The sequence below is a fragment of the Sparus aurata genome, chromosome 2, assembly GCF_900880675.1.
Source record: "Sparus aurata chromosome 2, fSpaAur1.1, whole genome shotgun sequence".
NCBI classification, from domain to species: Eukaryota; Metazoa; Chordata; class Actinopteri; order Spariformes; family Sparidae; genus Sparus; species Sparus aurata.
The window spans coordinates 23,134,597-23,155,105 of record NC_044188.1 but is presented as its reverse complement, the minus strand read 5'-3'; the positions used below and the strand labels follow the sequence as shown (position 1 = coordinate 23,155,105).

The 20,509-nt window shown below is 42.9% G+C and overlaps 1 protein-coding gene across 1 annotated transcript in view; it reads left to right on the top strand.

The window, feature by feature from the left end:
- The first annotated feature begins 1,036 nt into the window (after nucleotides 1–1,036).
- The window catches only part of pcp4b (Purkinje cell protein 4b), a 37,112-nt gene continuing 17,639 nt past the window's right edge, over nucleotides 1,037–20,509 (top strand). Inside the window, exon 1 of the mRNA XM_030408076.1 lies at nucleotides 1,037–1,211. Coding sequence (XP_030263936.1) covers nucleotides 1,203–1,211 — 9 coding nt within the window. The 5' untranslated portion in view covers nucleotides 1,037–1,202. The remainder of the gene's footprint in view (nucleotides 1,212–20,509) is intronic.

Genomic DNA, 20,509 nt, shown 5'->3' with positions numbered 1-20,509 from the left:
GGTCAGGTCAGAGCACCCGAGATCTTAGGCCTCATTTGTAATTGGTTTCCTCTTCCCCCCATCCATCAGGACTCCATCGGGACTTCACTGGCACTCCAGTGACAGACCATAAGGAAGCTGACCGGCCCTCACGTTGCATCCACATCAGGGTTTTGTGAATGTTGGTCCTCTTTTCTCTTTGTCTCAAACCATTTCCATTTAGATGTGCAGGAGATGGATGGAGGTTAGCCTCTGGAAGTCGTATAGCTATTTGAACGCTCAATTTGATGCTTGTATTGAGCGTATAGATTCGGGACAAACGATAATTAGCTACCTCAATTTGTGAAACTGATGTTAAAGGGATTGAAAAAGGAGCGAATAGATGCAGTTAAAGGATTATACAAGCCCGCTCGAAATAGGCACTGAAAAATCACCAGCACTTTGTAATGAGTTAAAAACCTCAGTCTCTCTGATGCAGTAAATTTAACATGCTGTTGTTTGGGAATTCATCTGAGAAAATCTAATTAGCTTATTATAGCACAGTAAACCTTTACTAGATATAATTAATCCTACCATAAATTTGAGGAGAACGCCAAGCAAGCGTCACAGCACATTTCATGAAATAAAATAACAATTCAATTAAGTGTAGTGACCTTATTTGCACATTATAGTGGAGCCAGTATAGATTAAAAACAAGACATTTATGTTACATTTAAGCACCACGGGCAAACTGCAAAGCCCCGTTTCTCAAAGGGAAGACAAAAAGGCATTGTTTCACTTTAGAGCTTTTGTTAGGAAGCTCGCACCCACTCACTAGTGAACGCACTCAAGGTGGGAATGACGGCAGTACATGTAGTAAAATACAAATGTCTATTGATGACATGATGACTGGTGCATGAAATGCCTCCCAGCTCTCACATTTGTGAGTGTTGGTGTTCATCAACAGGGGCGAAAAGCCCCGTTTGGCCGATCATGATGAAAAGGGCTTACACAGCGTATGAATATTTGAAGGAGTTGGGTGGTGACTTGGGAGACACATTTGCCCACGGCATTCCTATTGGTTTACTGGTGACGTGATGACACGGAGGAGTTGGGCTTAACACTTTATAAAGCTTCTCTGTCCGCGGCGAGCCACTCTGATAAAGACCACTGTTGCAGAAACTTCCCGCTCCGCAACTCACGTACTGGAAGCAGCCGAGAAAACCTCAACACTACCGTCCACCATGAGCGAGGTAGGACTGTTTTATGTTTTTAAACAAAGAAGCGTCGGGATTAACCAAATTACGCGCGATCCGTGCGCTAATGCGCAGAGGGAGAAGCGCGTTAAGGAGAGATTTCACAGCCGGGCGAGCCGCTGCTGTCGGCGGATTTGTCTTAACTGATGAGATTTCGCATCCGACATTTACTACAGCAGCGCGGATATGATTCACCAGAGAGTCAGATAGTGTGCAGCTGCTCTGTCAAAGCGCGCCGAGCGGCATCAGCGTAGAGAGCACCAGGGCGCATCAGTGTGCCCCACAAGAGACAGAGTAGTGGATTTACGATAACTGTATTTATAATTCACTACGATGGTTCAGACCTAGTTCACGTTCAGTTATGACTTGAATCAAACTACATGGAACACAATGCGGCGAAAATTGAGCCTAATGTGAACTGCTTTAGAAACCTATTGTGACAGAAGTGATCTGGCTCTACTTCGTCGATCTTTGACCGTGCGTGATTTAGAAGGGAACTGTGAGCCTGTTGAAATGCTTTATACTTTATTTATACGCCTTATCGTGTCCGTTCAGGTGGATATCCACTCAGTGATACTGTATATTACTGTTGGTCCATCTCTCAGTATAAATAACTTAGCATCAGAGATCTGAGACCACAGGGGGGTTACAGCCTGCAATGGAAAACTGCTGTGAGGTTTTCCCACAGCAGTCACAGATGTTCCAGCTCCATTCATTTGAACGTGGAGGGAGAAGGATATTAATAGCTCTTTTTAATGGAGAGTCTTCACTCTGCACAAACTCTAAAGTTCATTACAGAATGCCCCCGGAGGATTCTGCTAATGTCACCACCAGTGTTTTAAGTTTGGGTAGTTGTGGCACTCATCTGAGAAATATCATGCATGTCATTAAATGTCAGTCGGGGGTTTATTTTACAAAACATTACCTCAAAGCTGAGCATGTCTTTAAAGGAGCTGATGCTCTGATCTTTATATTTCCTCTATTTCTTGTCAGTTGAGTGACACTGTCGTAAGACTTATCCGTATCCAAGTGACACCCACATCTGAAATATTCACACCCGTCAGCGGATTGTGGGACATCAAAGATGTTCAGCAAACACCTCTCTGTGTCGCGCAGCAGGTGATGTGCACAACTCGCTTCCAGTTCAATTCAGTTCGAATCTAACCTCAAGTATTGACTTTATAAACGGATATAATATTGAAAGGTATTCAAGGAGAAATGTTTTTATTTTTGTGAAAATCAGCTAAATTGTGATGGTCACTGCTTGTTGTGACACCAGAAAAGAGGGGACACTGAACATGAGTGACTCTGCCTTGAATGTGTGCTCAAGAATTAGTGTGTGAAACTCCACACTAGAACAGTAGGACGGACAGTGTTAAGTGGTAACCGAGGCAAGGACTTTTTTTTTTATTTTGGAGCATTTAAAATGCAGTTACTTGTGCATGTATACCTGGGTATATATTTGCATTTCCATTAGATGAGTGGAAAGAAAATAGACATGCCCCGCTGATGAAGGACAGCATGAAACCTGTCTTTATGAAACCTTGTGATGTAAGATTAAGTTTGAAAATTCTGATTATGATATTTTATTGACAATGGATCACGTGTATGTGAGAGCAGTCGCTCATTGTGATGAACCCTCCACTCGCATCAGCATTGATTTTCGTCCGCAGCAGGCAGCTATTTTAAGCAAAAATAGCACTCAAAACTGACAATATGCTACCTTCAAACCACAGATTAGCTGGTGAACATAGAGTAAAATTTAATAGATGTTTCTTGATATTTTCCCCCAGGAGTTAGTGGAGACCAAAAACAAAGCCAAATGAGATGAATATCTGACTGATATTGGCCAGGTGGCATGAAATACAACTCCAAATTCATGCTAACATTGCTCCGTGTCTGCTGAACAAGCAGATAGGCGTGTGTGTGTAATGTATAATGTGCATGGATATAGTTGTGTACACAACACAAGAATAAGTTGGGAGGCTGAGATGTTAAAAGCCATTTGGCTCTGCGAAGCGTGTGACAGCAGCTGTAAACCTCCACAGACCTTCACATCAAACTGAGAGCTACCAAGGTAAAAATATGTCCAAACACACCAGCTGCAGCCTTCAGGTTAAGTTATCTGGGTTCAGTCCTGCAGCCTGATGGGCGGGAGTTCTGTCACTCCCTCAAACGGACCAGTGGCAGATGCGGGCCGCTTCTTCCCTGCAAGCTGTTTATAACAAATCATTCACTGGTCGCCTCAATAAAAGATGAATTCAGGGTGCACACACACACACACACACACACCGCAGGAGCTAAAACAGCTTGTGAATAATTGAATCCCTCACCGGCAGCAAATTCACCTGAGCCCTCTGTTTGGCAATAATGTGCAAAGTAAAGAGAAGCTACCGTCTCCTGTTGATTAAAAGAGGTGTAATTTTAGCAAGAACCTATCAAGGCACCGGTGAAATTGCAAAGATTAGGAGGTGGCGGATGGGGATGCGAGAGGATTTTCCTGCTGAGCTGATGTGTTTTGTCAAGTACCATGCAAAGTGGAGTTGTTCTCAATCAAAGCTGTGAATGTATTCAGTCTCCAAACTTGACTCAAAGCCAGTAAGCGGAGCCGAGAAGATCAGCATGTTCTGGATGGATGAGTCTCGCAGTGGTCAGCAGCACTGCAGCGCTCCCTCCCTCATCCCCACCACACTCTCTGCCCTTGTCTCCCCCCTCCTCTCCCCCTTAACCTACCTGCACACAACAACTACAATGCTCTGAGGTAATACTGTTTCAGAGTTTTCACCCCGACATCTCCGATTTTTTTACCTTTTGCTCCTCCTCTCTCTGTCTCTTGGCAAAAATCAACAACTTTAAAAAAGAGATTTAAAGAATCCAAGAATCCAAAGGCACAATCTGAGTCCCTGAAGCATCTGACTTCTGTCAGTGCGTTCATGTCGGGGAGGAATGAACAAGCTGACAAGAGAGACTTGTGGAGACAGGTGCTCCAGATGGTGGAAAATGGCTGACTCAGACCCTTAAATACTTTTTTATGTTGCACTCAGAGCAGAGTTTAAGCTCCTGACACCGTTACTAAACATCAGCCCTCCGCGGTCTGAAGCTGCAGCCTGACGTTCGCGCTCTCTCTGCTGGTGTGTTCACAGATTTTACATGATTTTGATTCCCAGAGATTACAGAGCGTCATTATGATATGTAGAAGTGTGAAGCAGACTCAGTGACATTAAATACGATGCCACAGACACTCTCAGTGCCGGCCTTTTCACAGCTTGACGTGTTACAAAGGGAAAAGCTCAGATGTTGCTTATAACATTAACGATCACAGTAAAGCTGCATTTACATAATGTCGACAGAATGGGAAGGATAAGGAAACATCTAGGTTTATTGACCAGTGAGTGTTGGGAACACAGTCATGTCTGCAGTGAGCAGACTCTCAGTCAAGACACACTTAGGTAACACTGGTTAACGTTAATGTCGTTCAATCATTTTGGAACGATAAACATTTTTAACAGTCATAATAATGTTTTTAATGAAAAGAGACACTCCTGCACCCTTCTATTGTCTCGATAAAAATGTCAAAATCAAGCGCAGTCTCTTGACACTTCCTGTGGTCCCTTTCACCAAGTCGCTGTCAGAAATCCTTGATATCTCAGAATGACTCAGAATCCCAACTCAGAGGCCGACCTGAGCCTTTTCTTCCAGCTCGGTTGTTCGTAATTGCAGTAATTAACGATATGACGTGAACTCAGCACGGCCCGACCGGTGAGCCAGCGCTAGGAGTGGCGTGCCTTAAATGTTATGCAGCCTTGGTTAATGATATTGATCACACCTGTGCTTCTCCTGCTGTGACACTGCACTTTTAAAAGAAACTTTAAATCAGACCCAAAGCATATTTATGGAGGATTAATGCAAAATGCAGGATGGGCATTTCCATGTCCACACATCACCGGAGGTTTTAAGCGTGTTTTCTACAGGTTTGGTAGCTCTGCACTAAAAAAAAAAAAAACGATGTAGAGAGTCACTGCACATTTCATGAAAACATTTTCCAAGGACGCTTGAACTCATGTTGACTCACAAGTATTTCCGGACTACAAAATTGCACTCTGCTGTTATTTTCCTGCCGTCACTGACTCGTGACTAAGCCGTCTACAAGCTAAAAATGCTCACAAGACAGCTACCAATCTTTAGTTTTCTGCAGCTTCCTGTAAGAATGTGCCTTTCTGTCGCTGTCGCATCAGCCCCGTCAGTGTCGGTGAGTGCACGAAGAAGCAGTTCAGACTTTCAAGACTATTCTTAGATCTTATTGATCTTGCTTCGGCACCTCCCATCCATATTCTGCTCTGTGCTAATTACCACCAAAGAGGAGTTGTCACTTACTTGCTGTAGCGTAATGCACCAGCACAGATGCGGTGGATGTGTTTATGAGCGACTATAAGGAAAGTTGTATGTATGTGTATGAGTTTTTTTTTATGACCTGCAACATTTTTGAACAAGTTTGCTCATCTGGGAACGGACAGAAATGCTAATGAGCTTGATTAGACATTAGCATAAACTTAGCCTTGATTAGCTGCCAGATCATTACTACAAGCACCAGCCTCTTTGGAGATTTAGAGGGTTTTCAATGATAAAAAAAAAAGCCTTTGGTTATGTGGAAGACTGCAGTGAGAAATCAGCCGCAGCATTCAGGCGTTTCTCTGTAATGGCCCTGCTTCCCTTTGAACTTGGCTGAATTCAACAGCCCATGGACAGGAAACATAAATTTGACAGAAAAAGCTGTTTAATCCACTTTAAGCAGAGATTGGAATTTCTCTAAGTACTTAGACTGAAATAACCCCCCCGACCGGGGATGTAACGATGAGGTCATCACATTAATAGTCAGCACAAATCAGGCAACCCTGAACAGGTTCACAGTTTTTAGGAGGCTCGAGACCTTTGTTTACTTAGCAAAGCGAGCGTATTGTGCTGATCTGCACTCTATGGTTGATGGAGAGGCTTGTTAGGCACATGTTCCAGTGAGAGTCGTGGAATTTCACTCAGTTCCGTTCCTGAACTCGTCTCCAGACAAAATTGCTTTATTCGCTGCGGTTTGATGCATCGTGTTTACTAAAGCAGTGGAAGTAATGGCATCCATTTTGTCTCTCTTTTGTTCCTTTCGACACTTCAAGTGTTTGTTCTCCATCCCATTTAAAACCTGACACGAGCATGGTTTTAACACGAGTAGCATGACGTGCTCAGTCCTTGAAATGCACGCTGAGGGTAGAAATCAGCATTTTGTGTTTGAGAGCCAAAGGATAAGTCCTTCATCCGTCTCTGCATGTTGGTCAACCTACAGCGGTGACGGGTCCGTCCCTATGTTCAAATATTAAGCAGCTTTAGAGTATGTTCTGCTGGATTAGTGGACTTTTGTGGATTGTGTAGATCTGCAGGGTCACAACCTCCTCTGTTGATTCCTGTTTACTGTCCAACAGGCAGATGGTCTCCACTTGGAGGGATTGTTGTTCCTCCTGATTGTAGACAGGGTTAAATTGACCTGGCACTGTAAAAGAACTGAATTGTAAACATGCAGAAATAAGTTATTATTGTCAGTCTGAGTCATGCTGCTGTAATGGACTTTATGCACTATGATAAAAGCGTTATGGTTCCATGTTGCCTCCACAGTCATTTAAAAGCAGTTTTAATGTGATTAGTAGGTTATAAACACAATTGTGTCAGGTCATAAATTAATAGAATTTGTAAATATATATATTTATAATTTGTAAATAATTAATTTGTCCCATACTTTGGTAAATGACCAAATACCAGTGTTGTAAAAAGGAACCAACAGTGATTCCTCTTGGTAACAGTTAAAGTCACCCATACAAATGGTACTTAATAAAAGTGTCTGATATAAAATGTACTTTAGTATCATAAGTACATGTAAAAGTAAATAATTGTATATTTACTGTTTGATTAAAAGCTTTAAAAACATCTTGAAACAGCTAAAACAAAATGTATTATTTCCATTGTGAAGTGGACATCAAACGGATACTATTAGCGTATTCATTATCTTCATGTTGATTCATATCAGGTTCAGTTTCCTCCGTGAGTCTAATCAACAAACACTCCATCAACCGACACGATCTTTATCAACAGCAAAGAAGATATGAATGGCAATTCACTCAACCGCAGCGTCATAAATCACTTGGACTGGTGCCGAACGCACAGTGGAAGTATTACACACTGGGTGGTTAAGTGACTGGGATGAAAACAGTTTTTGGAATGCAAGTGTGGCCATTGTCTGATTATTATGCAGCCATAAATCCAGCAGCTGTGTACACAGGGCTGATGAGCCTCTGTTCCTCAGCGTCACAGATTGAGATGTAGAGTGAATCAATAACATAAATTGACATCTTTATTGAGGCCTTTTTCTTTTGGTGAAGTGCTTTGGAAGGTGTTTACAGAGCTGTTTTCATCCCACAGCTGATGGATGAGTTGCTGTCAGATTAAAATACATGTATTGGGAAAATAAATCCTCTTTTAAATTTCTGCTTTTTACATGGATGAAAAATTAGGACTGACTTTAAATGATGAAAAAGTGTATAAATCACCAAAAACTGTACGTTAGTGTTGAGCATTAAGATTCTCCATCAGTATTCAAATTGTAACACAACAGACTGGGATGTGAAAGAACAGTTTGACAGCCATAAAATGTGTTAATGTATGATAATAGGCGTCACTGTCATCTTTGCTCTGTGCATGCACCACAGACATGTAAACCACACATTTCAGCAATGTCAGCAATGGTGCACCGTGTGTGCGTGCCGCTGTGTATGTTTCAGTCATTCACCTTACGAGTGGAGTGGGCGTGGAAGGGCTGAATTAGCGGAGCGACATTACTGCTGCCCGCTGCAAATTTACCTTCTCCCAAAATCATTACAGCATCGCACTCCACAGAGCTGAAGCTGGAAATAACACTTCAGGGACTGCAGGGGTCTGCAGGCCAATCTAATAAGTAAGGAGGTTACGAAGACAGGTTTGTGACCGTAGGGTCCCCTGGGTTACATATCTGGACAAATGGAAAAATCTTTTTTAGAGGCACACACATATGTAGCAGGTTTTATTCCCTCAGTCATCACTTAAGTGTGACACCTAAACTGTCCACTGGTCTGCATTGCACCCCCATAACACTGCTGGACTCATTGTGGACAACAAATGATCAAAGTTAATTCAGCAGAACCAGAGACATCACCTTTTTATTCCACACATTCTTCTTCCTTTTTAAAACCTGGCGCCTACATTACCCACAATGCAGCTCTGCCAATGAGTGACAGCACTTGAAGCAATGTGTCAGATTATATCCAGCTTCCTCTGGAGCCACAAAATGCTTTACTGTTTTCACACATGTAGCAGTACTCCCCAAGACTTTTAAACACTCTTTAATTTTTCAAATTTTTTTAATTAGCCATTAAAGACAAATTGTTACTGGTATGACATAAACATTTTGTTAACATAATACCACAGTTAGATTGTTGATTTCAAGATTTAGTTCATGATCGTTGGGTTATTAGATGTGAACACATGTAGAAGGATATTGTACATAGGGACATGTTTGCCACTGTATGTAGGTTATGACCGTGTATTCTTGTAGGAATATGATGTGTGGATGTCGACAGTTCTGTATTTACCGTATTTTGGCTGTAATCGCTGGGTCTTCAGATGGTAAAGGAAGCATGAACAAGACATTCAATAAGGGTGAAACTTAATGTTAGTGTTCATACCCACACTTGTGTGTATTCAAGAATAATGAATACACTTAAAACTGTTTTTCTATACAGAGGCTTAATGCTGCAGCTGAGATGTGGAGCTTAATAGTGAGATTTTCTGGTAATGTTGAGGCTTAAGTCATAAAGACAATTTGCTTTTCCGGTTTGGGATGCTCTGACAACCGTGACCAGACACTTTGAGCGCAGAACAGCTGGTGGGTTTTCTGAACCATGCTGTTTCTCTGATGAAGCGTGGAGCCTTTTGATTTCCAGATTGAACTTTTTTAATTCAGGACATTTATTACCTAAACAGAGGTCAGGTCAGCTTTGTTACTATGTTAGAAGCCTGTAAAGAGTAAACAGAGTCTACTTACTCTTGAGGACCCAGGAGCATCGCTGGGTTGTAATAAAGATTAATCATTTGCTTACTATCAACTCAATTAAAGTCAAAATTTCAATTTGTAGTTACCAGTTATAACAATTTTGCTGAGCTTAGCATCAAATGTGATTTGTACTATTTGTGTCTCCATCTTAAAAAGGTTGAGTGCACACCGAGCGTAGCTGGCAGGGTGACAGTTTGTACAGGAAGTCAGTTAGGGGAACTTAAAGTCTTGAAGGACAACACAATGTCATACTGTTTTACTTTTTACCCCAGCTTTCTAGCGTCAAACAGAGTTCTGGGAACCTTAATTTACTTTTTTTCTGTTTATTTAGTTATGGAAAAATAAATATTTCTGAGTTTGAATGAATACCTTATTATGGTTGTACATATTAAAGTTCCGAGATGGAATTTATTCTCCAAAACTACTTAGTGCCCCCCTATCTATGCAAATGAGCCATTAGTTAATGAAAAATGCGCTAATTTGCCATTTGTCCAAAACAGAAATCTAAAATTAAAACGCAAAAACGTGAATTTCAAGGTTTTCTTTTCCATTGTAGTCTGACAGAAGACATGTTATGGTAGCAAAAGTAATGTTTTGGCCAGTTGTGTCTGGCTAAATGAAAAAGACTTTGCTGAACTTTACAGATTTGATTTCAATATAAGTATGTTTCCCTCAGTAGTGGGCTGTATCTTTTTATGTGACCAGTTGAAGGTCAAGGCAGTTGTATCAGCTCTCTGCAGCGCTGTTTTGGTAAAAAGCTTGGCTCTTATTGATGGTATTCTGTACTCTTCTTCCCATTACGGACTAAATGGAGCCAAACTGCTGTGCTCATTTCCTAAGGAGTTCAAGTGAAAAGGAAAAGAGGCTGCTCTAAGTTAACATTATGTCTCTTCGGATGTTATAAAGTAAGACAAAGATGAGACAAACAGGCAAACGTGGAGGGGGATTTCTTCAGCATCTGGCACTGAGGTGAAACATGGATTTACTTGACAAGCGGACATAAATCGTGAGCCGACAGTGAACGTCTGTCATCTCATCTCAACACTTATTTGATTTGGATGGATTTGGATATGCGGCTGTTTACGCTCCTGGACATTGCTGCTGAAATTTCAGTGCAGTTCTGGATCAATCCTCACAAAAACTAAGTCACAAAAGGCGAAGTAAACAACACAAAATCAGTTCATTGCTGGTGATTAATGGGCCGTAACTGTTTCTTTGTGAAACTCTTTCTTTCTTTGTAAATTTTGCAGGATCCTCGTGTCCCAGAGGTTTTTTTTTTTTATTACTGTCTTTCCTCAGAGCACCTCTGTCACAAACCCCTCTCGCCTGAGCAGTCACAAGCCGCGAGGAAACACATGCCCTCTGCAGATGTCACTGGCAATGTACTGCAGCTTTTGAGGAACTGTGCCTCAGACCCTCATTCAAACATATGAGGAGGCATTTAAACGGAGATTGTGTTGTATAGTTGGATCTGGTTGTTGTTTCAGTTCCAAAAGGAAGAGGTGGAGGAAAGTTGGAGCGGCCGGTTTGATGGTTTCCAGCAGCTTTTAGTTCCTTCTGTCGTTTCCTCTTCAGGCGAATTTGCTCGAGTGAAGCCTCCGTGTTCTGCTCGTGATCGTGAGCTGGTGGTTTCTACAGTTTCTCCTCCTGCTGAAACTCATTTGTCTCTCTCCTACACTTCAAGAAGCGAGAGAAGAAGAGGAGGCGGTTTGGCCTTATGTTCTTTCTGCTTGAATTGTCTCTGGCCTACTTCTGCTTTTTTAAATTCTTAATGGCCATCAAGTGTGGCAGGGAACTCTTGGACTCTGCAAGCTGCCAAGTCTTAAAATAACCCCAGAAACAAATGAGCGAATCATATTATTTTCTCAATTCTTCAGCCTACATTTTCATCCACCAGTCTCCTTTGATTGCACTTCAGATTGCGTTTAGTAAATCCACTGGGCATGGAGTGGGGATCTATTAGTTGAATGGTATCCAAACTATGATTCCTCACATTGTTATCACATCAAATATCTGGCCGTCTCCTCCCTCAGAAGAGGTTCTGTGAGATGTTTTTGACCCGACAGTCTCTGGTGGGAAATCGCAGGCACAGGACAGATTCGTCATTCCTCATAATTAGGGTCTTAATTTGAGCACCTTGCTCTTTTAAGTTCATTTGCAAAGCTACTCTCCTGCTGCTTGGCCCACAAAAAGCAGCCTGGAGAGTTTTCTGGGTTGCCTTATAGCGGGCGCTCTCTTTGTCACGTGGACCCCCCTCGCAGCTGATGGCCGTTTGGCACTGGATCACAGCAGCATAGTCTCCCGCCAACAAGCCGGCCTGCCTCGAAACGAGCCAGTCTCTCTGGGTCTTAGTTCTCGTGCTCAAAATGGTCAGTGTTGCTGAGCCAGACGAAGTCGCCGAAGCCAAAACATCAATCATTGCATTATGCCTGCCATGCTTATGAATCAGCTATTACAGATTAACAAACTAAGAAGCTTTCGGCGTCCACAATATTGATTTTTCTCGTTCTCATCTGCTGCAAATAGCCATTCTTCAATTTGCCAAGCAACAGCGTGAAGCCAAAAAGAGACAGGAAACCGCCATCTGACAACAACTTCAGCGCTCCAGATTAAAAAAAGAACATCCAACTCTGAGTTTTTTGAAGCAGCGCAGAGGAGTGAGAGGCAGTGATGGCATGCAGGAAGGGTCGGGCAGTGCTACATTCAATTCCAGGGCGCCATGTCGTGATGTACCAGAGTGTTATTGGACTCGATGAGCGCACAGCACAGTTAAGCCAAGAATTAGAAGTCCACCTAACGTCACTTCTTCTGACCTGTTCACACATGCCGTCATCGGCAGATGGACATTTTTTTTTAGTTTTCACAAAACTGTAGCTGGTCAGACTTTTCTGTTATAAAGAGGATGTCTGCAACTCCTTGATGATTTGAACTGACAGCTGCTTTGAACATAGTTGCTGGAAGCTGGTCAGAAACTCTAAAGTGGACCTTGAGTTGTCATGGTTTTGTTTTCAAGGTCGAGAACTATGAGGGTCAAAATAATGCTGCTGAAGAAATGTGACCTTATTCACAAAGTTTCCACTGTAATTAGTGGCCCTTAATCAGTGGTTTGACAACTGCCATGCTCACCACAAATTACATCACTTCCTGTAGCTTCCACTGTAATTCCACACGGGCTGTTATTTGGCCAACTGGATGTATTTCAACCAGAACCAGTAACTTCCTCAAATCTTACAGAAATCTTCCAATATAATATAGGAACAAACAACCATTCAAGTTTAGACCTAGAGACAACTTGGAGCAACCGATTAACCCATGCAGACACGGGGAGAACATGCAACTCCGCACAGAAAGGCCCTGCTCGAGCCAGCTTTTGGGGTGCAAGTAGAGAGATTTTACTGATCCAACTGAAGTCTTGGCGTCTGTTTGGTTCACCTCACATCCTTCAACCAAAGGAACCTGCTGTGAAAGCAATGCTTCTCATCTCATTTCATCTGCAGATTGCATTTATTGTGATTTAATTGGAGAAACAGATTCTCCCTCTCACCACATGATTACATCTGTAGCAGAGAGAAGGACTCTAACCCGCTGCACAGCTTCTGCAAATCAGCTGGCTGATTGAACCAAAGCCTCGGCTGATCACAGGGAACTCCCTCATCTATTTACTGGCCTGCTGGTTAGTTTGTTGCTCCTTTCATTACTGCAACGCGCTCCGTGGCAGCGCGCTGTACAATCCCAAAGTGAGAAAACCAATCCCCAGAGATTGGCGACACCCACACTAATGAAAGAAACTCTGAAAAATGTAATCTCGCCAATTTCAAGGCTCATTAAGTTGTGTAACAGACGGGACTTTGAAAGAATAATTTGGAGAGGAGCTGTAATGTGTTCCTTCCCCCTTCCCTTCTCCCTCTTTCCGTCCCTCATCGCTTTTCTCCATGGAAATTCCTGTGAAAGTTTTTTTTTTCCTTGTTTAACCACAGCACCAGCTGTGTTAAGATGAAAACAAATGAGTTTTTATTCTAAAGGTTGTTTGTAATTTTGTGATTTCAGGCTTTTCTGGGGCATGAAGGCATTAGTACTTCTTGGCTTGGTGTCGACCGTATTAAGTAAGCCGAGACTTTTACTGCTGCATTGCAAAAATCCCTCCAAAAAATGTTAGATTTAAAAAAAAAAATTAAAAAAAAGAGAGAAAAAGAAGTTAGTGAGTCAGTGCGAGCGGTTTGATCACAGCTTATCTTGGGACGACTCCTTGGTTGCATGACAGCTGGTCTGCTTTTTGCTTAGACTCATAATTTCACCAACAGCCTGAACCTCCAGAAAACACAAAGGAAGCAGAAAACAACTGAGTGCACGTCTCATGCGCTGACAGCCGTGTGCATCGCGTGGAGGTGGCTCGACAGCGGCTGCAGCTGCTCTGCAAAAAATGCAGTTAGTATTAAACAGAAGTGTCTGTGCGAGAGGCAGATCATCCTCGACGTCGGGAGTGTCACCTCGGGAGGCCCGGCTGCCACAGAGGAAATGGGAAGCGTGCAGCTGAGTTTCTGCGTCTTGCGGTCCGCCAGGCAGCCTGTGCCAAGGTCCCAGCGTCGGCAGTCACAGTCAAACAGCTGATGTTTATGACAGGCAAATCAGCGTCTCTTCCTCTCCCCCTGCTGCCCCCGGGGCTCCGCTAAGGAGAAAAAACCATCTCCGCACTTGACTCGTAGATAGAGAAAGATACCAACCTGTCTTCATCTCAGTGTCGCTCCCACACATACACTCAGCATGGGTATTAACAGGAAAAACTGGCATTATTCCTCTAAAACCCACAGTCTGTGTATTCCCCAGAACAGACTGTGGAAAGCATCACAAATATTATGAAATGACTTCACGAGATAAATCAAACTACATGAACGGTGTCACCGTGCCATTTTGAGGCTGCAGAGGTGGATTTAGACACATTTCCACCTAAAGTCAAGCCTCTCTGTTCTTTTCAAACAGCTTTATTTATGTTCTAATTACCGCGGTCAAACTGCTGTCTGTCTTTTCAGAGAGAAAAAGGTCCCACGGAAAGTCAGTAATTATGTTTCATGGTAATTACTGACCTCTGTGCTGCACGGCAACAGTGTATGAACCCACCCACTTCCTCCTCACTTTCAACCAGATGTGTGCTGGCTGCCCAACAAAAGGAAGGAAAATCCAAAAAAAATCTGCAGTTGGGAGTTATTGACCCAGCACTGATTTGGCAGTGTTTCAGTATGCCCTGTAGCTTGTATGACAGTATGGTTTATGTAACTGCCAATGGAGCTCATACAGATGAGTGGTCTGTAGCATACACACACACGCAGAAACACAGACGCACAAAGGCACTCGTAGTAAAGAGCACACACAGACACTCGCGCCCCACTCCCACTGCCTGCACAGTGAGGATGAGAAGTATGATTTCTGAAGAGATGAAGAGGCAGGAGCAGAGTGAGGTCAGAGGATCAGAAGGGAAGCAGCGTTGGGCTGCGCAGGCTTTCAGCAGAGCAGCATCCTCCATACGCTGAACGTCGCCTCCGAGGAAGCAGAGCCACGAACCACCATGAATGAGACAAACGTGCCACTGTTCTCGCTGGAAGCAAGGAATCTGTACGTTGACATGTTGCTCGGCGCCAATGCAACAGAGACATTCATGTTTGATTCATCATGGCCTGTATACTTCAGATGAAACTACGTCCACTTGCGTATAACAAAATCCTCGATGGCTGTGCTCCCATTACGTTCCTTCAGTAGCTGTTCTCTGAGCTGAAACCTCTGCACCGCTTAAAAATAATCCAGCACGTAAGCGCTGTAAATGGTTCTACCAGTTTCGGTTTTTGTAAAGAGCAAAAATGACTTTATAAGATGTTAATTTGCTGAGCTCACGAGGTGTTGGTCGGTGGATCTTTACTCTTGGCTTGGCACTGTTGCCTTGTATCATCGATGCTGCATTTGATTTTGAGTTTCGCAACAGAAGGCTCATTTCTGTAAACTTTTGATTTAAAATTGCCGTGACAACCCGAATAAATCAGTTACAAACACACCTACTGTATGTTACAATATGTGACCCAGCTTGAAAGAACTCTGAGCACTTAGTTGTGGTTTCACACTGGGCATGAACAGCTGTGTCCTGGGTGAAAGTCCAGACTTTCTTGCTCTTTACACTTCTTGTCCTGACTTCTTCCTTTATAATAATTACTAGACCAACTAGAATTCACTGCTGAACTTTATTTTATTGATTTGTTTGACCTTTATTCAACCAAGGAAGTCATTAAGAACAAGAAACAGTATGGGTGTTTATACGCTGCTTTCACAGCTGACCTGGGGTGGTTGTAAGCCTGATGGGGACAGCCTGTCTCATGATGGTTTCTTCCATCTTCTCAATTCAGCGAATAAACGCGCCTCCCAAAATGTTAATCCGTTTCTTTCCGATAAACTCAAATTTTCTTTGTAAAAACATGATTTCTTCGTATTGGTTGTTGACTTCAGGACTTCACTATTATACATTGTTCAACAAACACACATGTGTAAAGGCTCCATGTATGTGTGGATCTGCATTATTAAGCTGTAACCACATGAAGATTACATTTGAAAGGGGAAGGCTTAATTTCTGGGCTTCGATGCGTTATTAATCTTGACCTCCACTGAAACAGAAATGGTGTTAACGCTGAGGGTTTTAGTGAATGTCATTTCCACTCACACTCTTCCACTAATGACAAGCTGAAGGATCACACAAACTTGGGGTGCAAAGAGGCGGCTTGCCTCCCGCATCCTATTCTGCGGGGCAGATAAACAAGTTTGGCTCAGAGTGAGGGAAATAAAAGCTTCCTCTCCAGCAGTGTGACAGGAGGTGGAGTAGGTTTTAAAGGGTTCTCTCTTTCCCTCCTCACTCCCTCCCTTCCCCCATATGTATGCCCCGATCAGTGATGAACATATTTACATTTCTCTGAGTTGAAAAATGTGCTTACAGTATATGCACACTGTATCTTCCGTTATTTTGCTTGACTCACCCTACGTGTGTGTGTGTGTGTGTGTGTGTGTGTGTGTGTGTGTGTGTGTGTGTGTGTGTCTGTTTTTCTTGTCTATATATGTTTATGTATGTGTGTTTATATTTTCCCCTTGAAGTATCCTAATTGAAGCCTGGAGGCTCAAATTCTGATGAAGCCACTGTGGAGTTCGCCGGCAGTATGCTACAGTAGCTCTGCTGTTTGTGTGTGTGTATGTGTGTGTGTTTTTGTGTGCCTTTAGGTGAAAACACACACACACACACACACACACACGACCACACACAGACACACTACAACAGTGTTTGTTGACCTTGTGTCCTCCTGAGACTGTTAATGATTAATGAGAGGTACAATATGTATCTCTGTGCTCTCTATCTCCCTCATCAACGTCATGTAATTACTGCTTTTTCTTTTCTGCCTGATTGGTCCTTTGTCTTCTTGTTTCTCCCTCTTGCAGTGCTTGTATATGTCCCGTCCCGATGTGTCCACAGGTGTGCTTATTTGTTCACCGGTGTGAGTTTTCACGTGCGTGTCTATCTGCAGAGTGAGGATAGCCCCTTTCCGCCTCAGTAATCTCCCTCATCGAGCTGCTGTTATTGCAATTTACACTTGGCTCGGCCCCAGAGGCGCTCGGCCGTAATGGTTCCTCCTCTCTCCGCTGCCCTCGGGGGTGTCATAGTTTCTCATCACCCCCGCGGTGAGCTGAGCACGCTCGCCATAAACAAAAGGACCTCAAGTCACGTCTTGCATTTAAGCCAAGCTGTAACCTGTTAAACCCTGCAGAACATCGTGGTGATCATGTCGGAGCAGCGCTTCCACCCACAGCGCTGTTATCTCAGAGGAGTGATTCAAAGGTTTCTAATGCTGCCACGGAGCACTGATGTCATGTTGAGACCTCGTGACTCTAATTTCGTTGATCATAGTGTTTTCCACTGTGGTTAAAACAACTTTACAATTGTCAGTTATATGACAACATGCTCCGGGTGTTCAGTATATGAACAAACGATTCTTTAACACAGAATCCTGCAGCTAAACAGAGTGTTACTGAATCATTAGCGGTAATGACTGAGCCATCAATGATAACTTTTTGGATTTGTGCTTCCTTCACGGTTGTACTTAGAGCACCATTTTCTTAATGACCACTTCAGATATATCTTCTGGTTAGATGCTTACTGAAAGACAGAACACCAGATAGAGGTTCATTAAGCTCCCAGCGAAGCAAAAAGACGTTATTTAGATGTCTCGCTGGATAGAGCGGCAATTTAGTCCACTATCTGTCACCCACTTCTCGCCAAAAGGGTCTTGAAATTGTATATTTTGTGATTACGAGGTGAACTCGAGGCAAATAATGAAGGTAATTAGAATGTCTTGGCTGTTGCCCTGATTTTGACTGCCAGCAACGTGTCATAAAGCACGAATGTTTGTCAGAATTTGTTTATTTCTAGGTTGAGACGATATTGATATGATTTGAGTTTTTCTCCAAGGTCACTGGTAGCTAAGGTTTCAGACACCGTGCTCACTGCTGTAAACACAACCGAGCAGTGGAGCGAACTGCACAAGCTTCACACATTTTTATGGGGTTTTATAGCGGTTATCTGTGGAGCAATTGGCTCCCAGTTGAAAGGTTGGCGGTTTTAACCCAGTCTATTTTCCTTTTATTTTTTGCTGGCAGGTTTAAGTACAGACGACTATTATACATCTTTCCCACATAAAATTACTTGCTGGGCTATTAATCTTATAAAAAGTGCGGGTATAGGCACATTGTGATACTTAAGCAGCACTGGACTGAACTGTCTTTGCAGCTGAGATGATTTGACAGGTATTAAATAAACACGATGATCTGCATCTGTTTTTGATAATTCATCAATCATTTCTTTGTTTTGTTTTTTCAATCAGAAACGCAAAACATTTCCTAGTTTGGGCTTTTAGAATTGTGGAAATCCGCTGGGTTTTTTGTCTTGTTCAATATGAGGTAGGGCTGCAGCAAACAAGTACTTATCATTATCAGTAATCATTTAGTCTATAAAATGTGATTACACCGTGAGAAATACTCATCATGATCACCCAGAGCCAGATCTCCAAATGACTTCTTTCGTCCAACCAACATTCAAAACCCAAAGACTCTTCATTTACTGTCATAAGTGACAGAGAAAAGCATGGAACTCTTACAGTGAAGAAGCTACAACCAGCAGATTTTTGTTTTAACTATCAGTTTCAGAAAATAATCCTCAGATGAATTGTTACTGAGGATAATTATGAGTTGCATCCCCATTTGTTCGCCACATCTGATTGCTTGACTGGGTTAATCAGTAAACTGTAATTTCAGCCCTACAAACGAGATTTTTATGTATGGTTTTCAGTATTATTACATTTGAGCAAATGAACAGAAGTATATCCCGGTATCAAAACTAAGATTAGAGGAACGTGACTAAGGAATGAATGAATCATCTGTTGTAGGCATAAAATAGCTCATGTGGGTAGAAAGAATGAGAACATGATGAACATCGATCTATAAGATATGGATAAAGCTATTTTTTTCGTGCCTTTGAACCTTCTTAAAGGCCGATGGGAGTATTAAATGATGCAAAAGCTACAATCGCAACCATATAGGCTTCACAGTTGGTCTTTGCGTGTAGCACAGTATCAATCTTTTTACAACCCTGCTGCCACATTACACCAACATCATATCTCCAAACACTCAACGGGATGAGCTTGGGGGCAGTTTTGTTCGCGGAGGGCGATGGGCCGACCGGTCTCCTCCGTCTCGCTCAGTCGGTGCTGGGTTTTTTGGGAGCCATATTAGCGTGTTGTGAAGGAGCAGCAGCACTGTAGCTCCAACGCAGGCACCAGTTCATTTCATGGCCATTACAAGAGGCTGATGGAGGGACTCAGCTCCTCTCTTTGAACTGGGATTAGTAAAAAGGGAAGAACAAAACTGTGCTCTTATCTGGGCTCTGATATTTGTTTGGAGCTCCAGGGGGGCCGGAAGAGAGCTCAGCGGTGTGACGGTAATGTTTAGCGCCACAAAGCAATGCGATAAGTCAGGTTTGCGCGTCAGGTTTTTCTTTCCTGACAGACGTGTGCGAGGAGAGAACAGGTACGCTTCTGATTAGCCTGACAGGCAAACATAAACTGCAGTGTTGTACGCGCGTATCTCACACGCTTCACTTCACGCACATTTTTATTTTTACATATTTATTCGGAAATGCATCAAAGACGAGCCTCGAATTAGACATTTCTCCCCAAAAGACGCGGGTGTGTTGTGCTCCGAGCTTGCAGGGATGCTTCAGCCCACCCCGTCACCCAGCCCCTCTCTTCAGCATCAAAGCATTACGCGCGCTGTTTGAAATTCATTGAAAGCGCTGGATTAATAATGCAGAAAGAGAAGCTCAGAGAAAGAGGACACATAGGCACGATGCCTTCTTGACTCCTCAGCTATTAAAGCATGGAAACCCTTCTGACATGACCAAATGGGAGACCTTTGAACGAGCCGGGGGAATCGCTGCGAAAAGGGTGCGGTGAGAGTAGCTGGAGCTAAATCCCCCAGGGAGGCAGCCGGATACACGCTACCTAAATGAAACCCTTTCCTTGATCTGTTTTGTTGCTGTGCCAACTCCCCAGTGCCTTCCCCCTGAATATGTTCAAAACGGAATTTAAAAAAAAACTCAGCCCGTATGAAATGCTTGATTGAAATACGATACAATAATACTTTATATCTATAAAGCGCTTTTTCCTTGCAGGTTTTGCAAAATGCTTTGCAAACAAAAATACACCCACCTTTCATCCAGCTCACGAATCAGGATCAAAACGAACCTTTAACGTGGCGATTAGGAAATGAGCATTATTACACGTGAGTCGCGATTGGTGCTGGGACTGGAAATATACATCATAAAAATGCATTTTATCTTCTAATTTGACCAGAATGTGTGTCTCCTCGTGTGTACCCATGTACCAAACATTAAAGGGAGATCCGTGTTCTTGCAGAAAGTCGGATGAGAAGGTTGAATCTACAAATGTGTCCTTAAATGAGAAGCTTGAACCAGATGATAGTTAAGACTCGAAACAGATACAGCAAATCACTCTTACTGCCTTGTTTCTTAAGGGCTATGAGGGATCCCAATGGCTTTGTTGCAAGAACCGCCCTACTCTGCTTCATACCGGCTCGTGTC